The 12,838-nt window shown below is 59.6% G+C and overlaps 1 protein-coding gene across 5 annotated transcripts in view; it reads right to left on the bottom strand.

Moving 5' to 3' along the window:
- The window catches only part of comp (cartilage oligomeric matrix protein), a 136,523-nt gene that overhangs the window by 34,460 nt on the left and 89,225 nt on the right, over window positions 1-12,838 (bottom strand). For all 5 annotated transcript variants that reach the window (XM_070859602.1, XM_070859598.1, XM_070859600.1 and 2 more), the window contains one exon: window positions 4,973-5,050. In XM_070859602.1, coding sequence (XP_070715703.1) covers window positions 4,973-5,050 — 78 coding nt within the window. The remainder of the gene's footprint in view (window positions 1-4,972; window positions 5,051-12,838) is intronic.

Raw genomic sequence — 12,838 nt, 5'->3', positions numbered from 1 at the left:
AAACAGTTAATTCAGAGACCATGGTCCAGAACTTAAAGAAGGGTAACTTTGAAGGTATGAGGCGTGAATTGGCTAGGATTGATTGGCGAATGATACTTAAGGGGTTGACTGTGGATGGGCAATGGCAGACATTTAGAGACCGCATGGATGAACTACAACAATTGTACATTCCTGTCTGGCGTAAAAATAAAAAAGCGAAGGTGGCTCAACCGTGGCTATCAAGGGAAATCAGGGATAGTATTAAAGCCAAGGAAGTGGCATACAAATTGTCCAGAAATAGCAGCGAACCCGGAGACTGGGAGAAATTTAGAACTCAGCAGAGGAGGACAAAGGGTTTGATTAGGGCAGGGAAAATGGAGTACGAGAAGAAGCTTGCAGGGAACATTAAGACGGATTGCAAAAGTTTCTATAGATATGTAAAGAGAAAAAGGTTAGTAAAGACAAACGTAGGTCCCCTGCAGTCAGAATCAGGGGAAGTCATAACAGGGAACAAAGAAATGGCGGACCAATTGAACAAGTACTTTGGTTCGGTATTCACTAAGGAGGACACTAACAACCTTCCGGATATAAGAGGGGTCAGAGGGTCTAGTAAGGAGGAGGAACTGAGGGAAATCCTTATTAGTCGGGAAATTGTGTTGGGGAAATTGATGGGATTGAAGGCCGATAAATCCCCAGGGCCTGATGGACTGCATCCCAGAGTACTTAAGGAGGTGGCCTTGGAAATAGCGGATGCATTGACAGTCATTTTCCAACATTCCATTGACTCTGGATCAGTTCCTATCGAGTGGAGGGTGGCCAATGTAACCCCACTTTTTAAAAAAGGAGGGAGAGAGAAAACAGGGAATTATAGACCGGTCAGCCTGACATTGGTAGTGGGTAAGATGATGGAATCAATTATTAAGGATGTCATAGCAGCGCATTTGGAAAGAGGTGACATGATAGGTCCAAGTCAGCATGGATTTGTGAAAGGGAAATCATGCTTGACAAATCTTATGGAATTTTTTGAGGATGTTTCCAGTAGAGTGGACAAAGGAGAACCAGTTGATGTGGTATATTTGGACTTTCAGAAGGCTTTCGACAAGGTCCCACAAAAGAGATTAATGTGCAAAGTTAAAGCACATGGGATTGGGGGTAGTGTGCTGACATGGATCGAGAACTGGTTGTCAGACAGGAAGCAAAGAGTAGGAGTAAATGGGTACTTTTCAGAATGGCAGGCGGTGACTAGTGGGGTACCGCAAGGTTCTGTGCTGGGGCCCCAGCTGTTTACACTGTATATTAATGATTTAGACGAGGGGATTAAATGTAGTATCTCCAAATTTGCGGATGACACTAAGTTGGGTGGCAGTGTGAGCTGCGAGGAGGATGCTATGAGGCTGCAGAGCGACTTGGATAGGTTAGGTGAGTGGGCAAATGCATGGCAGATGAAGTATAATGTGGATAAATGTGAGGTTATCCACTTTGGTGGTAAAAATAGAGAGACAGACTATTATCTGAATGGTGACAGATTAGGAAAAGGGGAGGTGCAACGAGACTTGGGTGTCATGGTACATCAGTCATTGAAGGTTGGCATGCAGGTACAGCAGGCGGTTAAGAAAGCAAATGGCATGTTGGCCTTCATAGTGAGAGGATTTGAGTACAGGGGCAGGGAGGTGTTGCTACAGTTGTACAGGGCCTTGGTGAGGCCACACCTGGAGTATTGTGTACAGTTTTGGTCTCCTAACCTGAGGAAGGACAGTCTTGCTATTGAGGGAGTGCAGCGAAGGTTCACCAGACTGATTCCCGGGATGGCAGGACTGACCTATCAAGAAAGACTGGATCAACTGGGCTTGTATTCACTGGAGTTCAGAAGAATGAGAGGGGACCTCATAGAAACGTTTAAAATTCTGATGGGTTTAGACAGTTAGATGCAGGAAGAATGTTCCCAATGTTGGGGAAGTCCAGAACCAGGGGTCACAGTCTAAGGATAAGGGGTAAGCCATTTAGGACCGAGATGAGGAGAAACTTCTTCACCCAGAGAGTGGTGAACCTGTGGAATTCTCTACCACAGAAAGTTGTTGAGGCCAATTCACTAAATATATTCAAAAAGGAGTTAGATGTAGTCCTTACTACTAGAGGGGTCAAGGGGTATGCGAGAAAGCAGGAATGGGGTACTGAAGTTGCATGTTCAGCCATGAACTCATTGAATGGCGGTGCAGGCTAGAAGGGCTGAATGGTCTACTTCTGCACCTATTTTCTATGTTTCTATGTTTCTATCCCAGTCCCTATCCCTGTACCTATCCCTATCCCAGTCCCTATCCCTATCCAAGTCCCTATCCCTATCCCAGTCCCTATCCCTGCCCCTATCCCTATCCTTGCTCCCATATTATCCATGTTGCTAACTTGCACCAAGTCCTGCTCACCCATCACTCCGTGCTCGCCGACCTACACTGGCTCCCGGTTAAGCAATGCCTCGATTTCAAAATTCTCATCCTTGTTTTCAAATCCCTCCATGGCCTTGCACCTCCCTATCTCTGTAATCTCCTTCAGCCACAACCCCCCATCCCACCCCCCCCCCTCCTCCCCCCGAAGTGTCTGGCTCCTCTAATTCTGCCCTTTTGAGCATCTCTGATTATAATCGCTCCACCATCGGTGGCCGTGCCTTCTGTTGCCTGGGCCCCAAGCTCTGGAACCCCCTCCCTAAACCTCTCCACCTCTCTATCTCTCTCCTTCTTCAAGATGCGCCTTAAAACCTACCTCTTTGACCAAGCTTTTGGTTACCTGCCCTAATTTCTCCTTATGTGGCTCGGTGTCAAATTTGTTATTGTCCTGTAATACTCCTGTCAAGCACCTTGGGACGTCTCACTACATTATATAAATACAAGTTGTTGTTGATGCTCCCTGATCCCTGCTCCCATATTCCATATTCACGGCCACCCCCTCGACCTTGCCATCTCTCATGGCCTCGCTGCTCGCATCGTGTCAATCGCAGATAAGGCCATCTCTGACCACTTCCTCCTATCGCTCTCCACCCACATCCTCCCCCCCCCACCCACCTCCCCCCCAGCCCTACTTCCTTCTGTGTCCGTCCTGGAAAACACTTCCTCCCTCTCTCCCGACTCTCTCCCAACTGCATTTATGAACTCCCAACTTTGGCCGTCCATTCACCACGACACGATCTACTCAACCCCACCCTCACTGCCACCTTTGGTAAACCTAGTCCTATTCAAACTATTACTCTCTCGCCCCCTGGCACGACCCTCATCATTGCTCCCTTCAGTCCAAGGGACGCAGACCTGAACGGAAGTGGCGGACACCTGGTTTAGCCATTCACCGCCAGATCTGCTGGACCACGCAAAGCGCTATCGGGTCCTGCTCTCCTCTGCCAAAATCGCTCACTATTCCAGAATCATTCTGGAATGCAAAGATGAACCCTGGCTTCTATTCTCCGCTGTTAACCGTCTTCTTAAACCCCTCTCCCCTGTCTCCTCCACACTCACCTCCGATAACAAGTGTGAGGAGCTCATAGACTTCTTTGTCTCTAAGATTGAGACCATCCGTCAACCTGCCTCTTCCACTTCCCTTCCTTCCAGGGGCTGTGTCCCCGTTCTGATCTCTCTCTCAGTAAGGACTGTGACCAGGGGCTGTGTCCCTGTTCTTTCTTCCCCTAGCCGACCGGCTAAACTTCCTTTAAGGATCCTCCCTGCCCTAGCCCTGACCTCACATCTTTCTCCAGTTTCTCTCCAAATTCCCCTCATTACCTCTCCGAGCTCATCTTGTTCGTGAGACCCATTTCCTGCTCCCTTGACCCTATTCCCACCAAACTGCTGATCACCCAACTTCCTTTTCTGGCTCCCGTGTTAGCCGACATTGTTAACGGTTCTCTCTCCTCAGGTACCATCTCCTTTCCCTCAATTCTGCCGTCGTCACCCCTCTCCTCAAAAACAAAACCTCCACCTCTCCGTCCTTGCAAACTACTGCCCCATCTCCAACCTCCCTTTCTTCAACAGCAACCAATGCCTAAATCACCACTTAATGTATAGTCAGCAACGGGATGGATGTTGCTCTGAATTACACGGGATATACGGCACAAATACAGGTAATTCAGCCCAACCAGTCCATGCAGGGTTTATGCTCCAGTCACGTCTCCTCCCGTCTCTGCTCCTCTATCAGCATAGCCCTCTATTCCCTGCTCCCTCACACCCAGCACACACTGAGACTCACACCCAGCACACACCCGCTCACACCCAGCGCACACCCACTCACACCCAGAGACTCAGACCCGCTGACACCGAGCACACACCCGCTCACACCCAGCACACACTGAGACTCACACCCAGCACACACCCGCTCACACCCAGCACACACCCGCTCACACCCAGCACACACTGAGACTCACATCCAGCACACACCCGCTCACACCCAGCACACACCCGCTCATACCCAGCACACACCCAGAGACTCAGACCCGCTGACACCGAGCACACACCCGCTCACACCCAACACAACTCCCTCTCACACCCAGCACACACCCGCTCACACTGAGCACACCGCCCACGCACACCCAGTGTCACACCCGCTCACACCCAGCACACACCTGCTCACACCGAGCACACACCTGCTCACCTCCCTCTCACACCCCGCGTCACACTTGCTCACACCCAGCACACACTCGCTCACACCCACACACACTGAGACGCACACCCAGCTCACATCCGCTCACACCCAGCAAACACCCGCTCACACCCACTCTCACCCAGCACGCACCGAGACTCAAACCCAGCACACACCCGCTCACACCCACACACACCGAGACTCACACCCAGCAAACACCCGCTCACACCCAGCACACACTGAGATTCACACCCAGCGTCACACCCGTTCACACTCACACCCGCGTGCCCCCGGTGGCTCTCCCTCAGTGATGCAGACAGTTGTGCGCGGTGCGGTACCGTATCCGAGCGAGGCGTGCGGTGAAGTCGGTGCTGTTTCTCACCGGTGTGTTGGTGCAGATGGAGTTCGGGTCACAGCCACCATTAAACCCGTTCGCACACTCATCGGCGTCATTACATATCTGAAAAGTAGAGAGAGTGAATGAGGCTCCATCACAGGTTAGAATATCGCATTGTCACACCCAGCCTGACTCCCGCTCACACCCAGCACACACCCGCTCACACCCGCTCACACCCAGCGTCACTCCCGCTCACACCCAGCCTGACACCCGCTCACACCCGCTCACACCCAGCGTCACTCCCGCTCACACCCGTCCACACCCAGCCTGACACCCGCTCACACCCGCTCACACCCAGCCTGACTCCCGCTCAGACCCAGCGTCACTCCCGCTCACACGCAGCCTGACTCCCGCTCACACCCAGCGTCACTCCCGCTCACACCCAGCGTCACACCCACTCACACCCAGCCTGACACCCGCTCACACCCAGCGCCACTCCCGCTCACACCCAGCGTCACTCCCGCTCACACCCAGCCTGACACCCGCTCACACCCAGCGTCACTCCCGCTCACACCCAGCGCCACTCCCGCTCACACCCAGCGTCAGTCCCGCTCACACCCAGCCTGACACCCGCTCACACCCAGCGCCACTCCCGCTCACACCCAGTGTCACACCCAGCATCACTCCCGCTCACGCCCAGCCTGACACCCGCTCACACCCAGCGCCACTCCCGCTCACACCCAGTGTCACACCCAGCGTCACACCCGCTCACACCCAGACTGACACACGCTCACACCCAGCGTCACTCCCGTTCACACCCAGCGTGACACGCGCTCACACCCAGTGTCACACCCAGCGTCACTCCCGCTCACACCCAGCGTCACTCCCGCTCACACCCAGCGTGACACCCGCTCACACCCAGCGTCACTCCCGCTCACACCCAGCGTCACTCCCGTTCACATCCAGCGTCACACCCAGCGTCACTCCTGCTCACACCCAGCGTCACTCCCGCTCACACTCAGCGTCACTCCCGCTCACACTCAGCGTCACTCCCGCTCACACCCAGCGCCACTCCCGCTCACACCCAGCGTCACTCCCACTCACACCCAGCGTCACTCCCGCTCACACTCAGCGTCACTCCCGCTCACACTCAGCATGACACCCGCTCACAACCAGCGTCACTCCCGCTCACACTCAGCATCACTCCCGCTCACACTCAGCATGACACCCGCTCACACCCAGCGTCACTCCCGCTCACACCCAGCCTGACACCCGCTCACACCCAGCGCCACTCCCGCTCACACCCAGCGTCACTCCCGCTCACACCCAGCGTCACTCCCGCTCACACCCAGCGTCACTCCCACTCACACTCAGCGTCACTCCCGCTCACACTCAGCATGACACCCGCTCACACCCAGCGTCACTCCCGCTCACACCCAGCGTGACACCCGCTCACACCCAGCGTCACTCCCGCTCACACCCAGCGTCACTCCCGTTCACATCCAGCGTCACACCCAGCGTCACTCCCGCTCACACCCAGCGTCACTCCCGCTCACACTCAGCGTCACTCCCGCTCACACCCAGCGCCACTCCCGCTCGCACCCAGCGTCACTCCCGCTCACACCCAGCGTCACTCCCGCTCACACTCAGCATCACTCCCGCTCACACTCAGCATGACACCCGCTCACAACCAGCGTCAATCCCGCTCACACTCAGCGCCACTCCCGCTCACACTCAGCATGACACCCGCTCACACCCAGCGTCACTCCCGCTCACACCCAGCCTGACACCCGCTCACACCCAGCGCCACTCCCGCTCACACCCAGCGTCACTCCCGCTCACACCCAGCGTCACTCCCGCTCACACCCAGCGTCACTCCCACTCACACTCAGCGTCACTCCCGCTCACACTCAGCATGACACCCGCTCACACCCAGCGTCACTCCCGCTCACACTCAGCGTCACTCCCGCTCACACTCAGCATGACACCCGCTCACACCCAGCGTCACTCCCGCTCACACCCAGCCTGACACCCGCTCACAACCAGCGTCAATCCCGCTCACACTCAGCGCCACTCCCGCTCACACTCAGCATGACACCCGCTCACACCCAGCGTCACTCCCGCTCACACCCAGCCTGACACCCGCTCACACCCAGCGCCACTCCCGCTCACACCCAGCGTCACTCCCGCTCACACCCAGCGTCACTCCCGCTCACACCCAGCGTCACTCCCACTCACACTCAGCGTCACTCCCGCTCACACTCAGCATGACACCCGCTCACACCCAGCGTCACTCCCGCTCACACTCAGCGTCACTCCCGCTCACACTCAGCATGACACCCGCTCACACCCAGCGTCACTCCCGCTCACACTCAGCGTGACACCCGCTCACACCCAGTGTCACACCCAGTGTCACTCCCGCTCACACCCAGCCTGGCTCCCATTCACACCCAGCCTGACTCCCGCTCACACCCAGCGTCACTCCCGCTCACACCCAGCGTCACTCCCGCTCACACCCAGCCTGACACCCGCTCACACCCAGCGTCAGTCCCGCTCACACCCAGCGTCACTCCCGCTCACACCCAGCCTGGCTCCCATTCACACACAGCCTGATGCCCGCTCACACCCAGCGCCACTCCCGCTCACACCCAGCGTCACTCCCGCTCACACCCAGCCTGACGCCCGCTCACACCCAGCGCCACTCCCGCTCACACCCAGCGTCACTCCCGCTCACACTCAGCGTCACTCCCGCTCACACTCAGCATGACACCCGCTCACACCCAGCGTCACTCCCGCTCACACCCAGCGTCACTCCCGCTCACACTCAGCGTCACTCCCGCTCACACCCAGCGTCACTCCCGCTCACACTCAGCATGACACCCGCTCACACCCAGCGTCACTCCCGCTCACACCCAGCGTCACTCCCGCTCACACCTAGCGTCACTCCCGCTCACACCCAGCGTCACTCCCGCTCACACCCAGCATGACACCCGCTCACACCCAGCGTCACTCCCGCTCACACTCAGCGTCACTCCCGCTCACACCCAGCCTCACTCCCGCTCACACTCAGCGTCACTCCCGCTCACACCCAGCGTCACTCCCGCTCACACTCAGCTTCACTCCCGCTCACACCCAGCGGCACTCCCACTCACACTCAGCGTCACGCCTGCTCACACCCAGCGTCACACCCAGTGTCACTCCCGCTCACACCCAGCCTGGCTCCCATTCACACCCAGCCTGACTCCTGCTCACACCCAGCGTCACTCCCGCTCACACCCAGCGTCACTCCTGCTCACACCCAGCCTGACACCCGCTCACACCCAGCGTCACTCCCGCTCACACCCAGCGTCACTCCCGCTCACACCCAGCCTGGCTCCCATTCACACCCAGCGCCACTCCCGCTCACACCCAGCGTCACTCCCGCTCACACCCAGCCTGACGCACGCTCACACCCAGCGCCACTCCCGCTCACACCCAGCATGACACCCGCTCACACCCAGCGTCACTCCCGCTCACACTCAGCGTCACTCCCGCTCACACCCAGCCTCACTCCCGCTCATACTCAGCATGACACCCGCTCACACCCAGCGTCACTCCCGCTCACACTCAGCGTGACACCCGCTCACACCCATTGTCACACCCAGTGTCACTCCCGCTCACACCCAGCGTCACTCCCGCTCACACTCAGCATGACACCCGCTCACACCCAGCCTGACACCCACTCACACCCAGCGTCACTCCCGCTCACACTCAGCATCACACCCGCTCACACCCAGCGTCACTTCCGCTCACACTCAGCGTGACACCCGCTCACACCCAGCGTCACTCCCGCTCACACCCAGCCTGACTCCCATTCACACCCAGCCTGACTCCCGCTCACACCCAGCCTGACGCCCGCTCACACCCAGCGTCACTTCCGCTCACACCCAGCCTGACACCCGCTCACAACCAGCGTCACTTCCGCTCACACCCAGCCTGACACCCGCTCACACCCAGCGTCACTCCCGCTCACACCCAGCGTCACTCCCGCTCACACCCAGCCTGACACCCGCTCACACCCAGCGTCACTCCCGCTCACACCCAGCGTCACTCCCGCTCACACCCAGTGTCACTCCCGCTCACACCCAGCGTGACACCCGCTCACACCCAGCGTCACTCCCACTCACACCTAGCGTCACTCCTGCTCACACTCAGCGTGACACCCGCTCACACCCAGCGTCACTCCCGCTCACACCCAGCCTGACTCCCATTCACACCCAGCCTGACTCCCGCTCACACCCAGCCTGACGCCCGCTCACACCCAGCGTCACTTCCGCTCACACCCAGCCTGACACCCGCTCACACCCAGCGTCACTCCCGCTCACACCCAGTGTCACTCCCGCTCACACCCAGCGTGACACCCGCTCATACCCAGCGTCACTCCCGCTCACACCCAGCGTCACTCCCGCTCACACTCAGCATGGCACCCGCTCACACCCAGCGTCACTCCCGCTCACACCCAGCGTCACTCCCGCCCACACCCAGCATGACACCCGCTCACACCCAGTGTCACTCCCGCTCACACTCAGCGTCACTCCCGCTCACACCCAGCCTCACTCCCGCTCACACTCAGCATGACACCCGCTCACACCCAGCGTCACTCCCGCTCACACTCAGCGTGACACCCGCTCACACCCATTGTCACACCCAGTGTCACTCCCGCTCACACCCAGCGTCACTCCCGCTCACACTCAGCATGACACCCGCTCACACCCAGCCTGACACCCACTCATACCCAGCGTCACTCCCGCTCACACTCAGCATGACACCCGCTCACACCCAGCGTCACTCCCGCTCACACTCAGCGTGACACCCGCTCACACCCAGCGTCACTCCCGCTCACACTCAGCATGACACCCGCTCACACCCAGCCTGACACCCACTCACACCCAGCATCACTCCCGCTCACACTCAGCGTGACACCCGCTCACACCCAGCGTCACTCCCGCTCACACTCAGCATGACACCCGCTCACACCCAGCCTGACACCCACTCACACCCAGCGTCACTCCCGCTCACACTCAGCGTGACACCCGCTCACACCCAGCGTCACTCCCGCTCACACCCAGCCTGACTCCCATTCACACCCAGCCTGACTCCCGCTCACACCCAGCCTGACGCCCGCTCACACCCAGCGTCACTTCCGCTCACACCCAGCCTGACACCCGCTCACACCCAGCGTCACTTCCGCTCACACCCAGCCTGACACCCGCTCACACCCAGCGTCACTCCCGCTCACACCCAGCGTCACTCCCGCTCACACCCAGCGTCACTCCCGCTCACACCCAGCCTGACACCCGCTCACACCCAGCGTCACTCCCGTTCATATCCAGCGTCACACCCAGCGTCACTCCCGCTCACACTCAGCGTGACACCCGCTCACACCCAGCGTCACTCCCGCTCACACTCAGCATGACACCCGCTCACACCCAGCCTGACACCCACTCACACCCAGCATCACTCCCGCTCACACTCAGCGTGACACCCGCTCACACCCAGCGTCACTCCCGCTCACACTCAGCATGACACCCGCTCACACCCAGCCTGACACCCACTCACACCCAGCGTCACTCCCGCTCACACTCAGCGTGACACCCGCTCACACCCAGCGTCACTCCCGCTCACACCCAGCCTGACTCCCATTCACACCCAGCCTGACTCCCGCTCACACCCAGCCTGACGCCCGCTCACACCCAGCGTCACTTCCGCTCACACCCAGCCTGACACCCGCTCACACCCAGCGTCACTTCCGCTCACACCCAGCCTGACACCCGCTCACACCCAGCGTCACTCCCGCTCACACCCAGCGTCACTCCCGCTCACACCCAGCGTCACTCCCGCTCACACCCAGCCTGACACCCGCTCACACCCAGCGTCACTCCCGTTCATATCCAGCGTCACACCCAGCGTCACTCCCGCTCACACCCAGTGTCACTCCCGCTCACACCCAGCATGACACCCGCTCACACCCAGCCTGACACCCACTCACACCCAGCGTCACTCCCGCTCACACTCAGCGTGACACCCGCTCACACCCAGCGTCACTCCCGCTCACACTCAGCATGACACCCGCTCACACCCAGCCTGACACCCACTCACACCCAGCGTCACTCCCGCTCACACTCAGCGTGACACCCGCTCACACCCAGCGTCACTCCCGCTCACACCCAGCCTGACTCCCATTCACACCCAGCCTGACTCCCGCTCACACCCAGCCTGACTCCCATTCACACCCAGCCTGACTCCCGCTCACACCCAGCCTGACGCCCGCTCACACCCAGCGTCACTTCCGCTCACACCCAGCCTGACACCCGCTCACACCCAGCGTCACTCCCGCTCACACCCAGCGTCACTCCCGCTCACACCCAGCCTGACACCCGCTCACACCCAGCGTCACTCCCGCTCACACCCAGCGTCACTCCCGCTCACACCCAGCGTCACTCCCGCTCACACCCAGCCTGACAACCGCTCACACCCAGCGTCACTCCCGTTCACATCCAGCGTCACACCCAGCGTCACTCCCGCTCACACCCAGTGTCACTCCCGCTCACACCCAGCGTGACACCCGCTCATACCCAGCGTCACTCCCGCTCACACCCAGCATCACTCCCGCTCACTCAGCGTGACACCCGCTCACACTCAGCATGACACCCGCTCACACCCAGCGTCACTCCCGCTCACACCCAGCCTGACACCCGCTCACACCCAGCGTCACTCCCGTTCATATCCAGCGTCACACCCAGCGTCACTCCCGCTCACACCCAGTGTCACTCCCGCTCACACCCAGCATGACACCCGCTCACACCCAGCCTGACACCCACTCACACCCAGCGTCACTCCCGCTCACACTCAGCGTGACACCCGCTCACACCCAGCGTCACTCCCGCTCACACTCAGCATGACACCCGCTCACACCCAGCCTGACACCCACTCACACCCAGCGTCACTCCCGCTCACACTCAGCGTGACACCCGCTCACACCCAGCGTCACTCCCGCTCACACCCAGCCTGACTCCCATTCACACCCAGCCTGACTCCCGCTCACACCCAGCCTGACTCCCATTCACACCCAGCCTGACTCCCGCTCACACCCAGCCTGACGCCCGCTCACACCCAGCGTCACTTCCGCTCACACCCAGCCTGACACCCGCTCACACCCAGCGTCACTCCCGCTCACACCCAGCGTCACTCCCGCTCACACCCAGCCTGACACCCGCTCACACCCAGCGTCACTCCCGCTCACACCCAGCGTCACTCCCGCTCACACCCAGCGTCACTCCCGCTCACACCCAGCCTGACAACCGCTCACACCCAGCGTCACTCCCGTTCACATCCAGCGTCACACCCAGCGTCACTCCCGCTCACACCCAGTGTCACTCCCGCTCACACCCAGCGTGACACCCGCTCATACCCAGCGTCACTCCCGCTCACACCCAGCATCACTCCCGCTCACTCAGCGTGACACCCGCTCACACTCAGCATGACACCCGCTCACACCCAGCGTCACTCCCGCTCACACTCAGCGTCACTCCCGCTCACACCCAACGTCACTCCCGCTCACACTCAGCATGACACCCGCTCACACCCAGTGTCACACCCGCTCACACCCAGCGTCACTCCCGTTCACACCCAGCGTGACACCCGCTCACACCCAGCGTCACTCCCGATCACACCCAGTGTCACATCCAGCGTCACTCCCGCTCACACCCAGTGTCACTCCCGCTCACACCCAGCGTGACACCCAGCGTCACTCCCGCTCACACTCAGTGTGACACCCGCTCACACCCAGCGTCACTCCCGCTCACACCCAGCGTCACTCCCGCTCACACCTTAGTGTCACTCCCGCTCACACTCAGCGTGACACCCGCTCAC

This window comes from Pristiophorus japonicus, chromosome 18, assembly GCF_044704955.1.
Source record: "Pristiophorus japonicus isolate sPriJap1 chromosome 18, sPriJap1.hap1, whole genome shotgun sequence".
Taxonomy (NCBI): Eukaryota; Metazoa; Chordata; class Chondrichthyes; family Pristiophoridae; genus Pristiophorus; species Pristiophorus japonicus.
The sequence above is the reverse complement of the archived record's forward strand: the minus strand, read 5'-3'. Positions and strand labels throughout refer to the sequence as shown.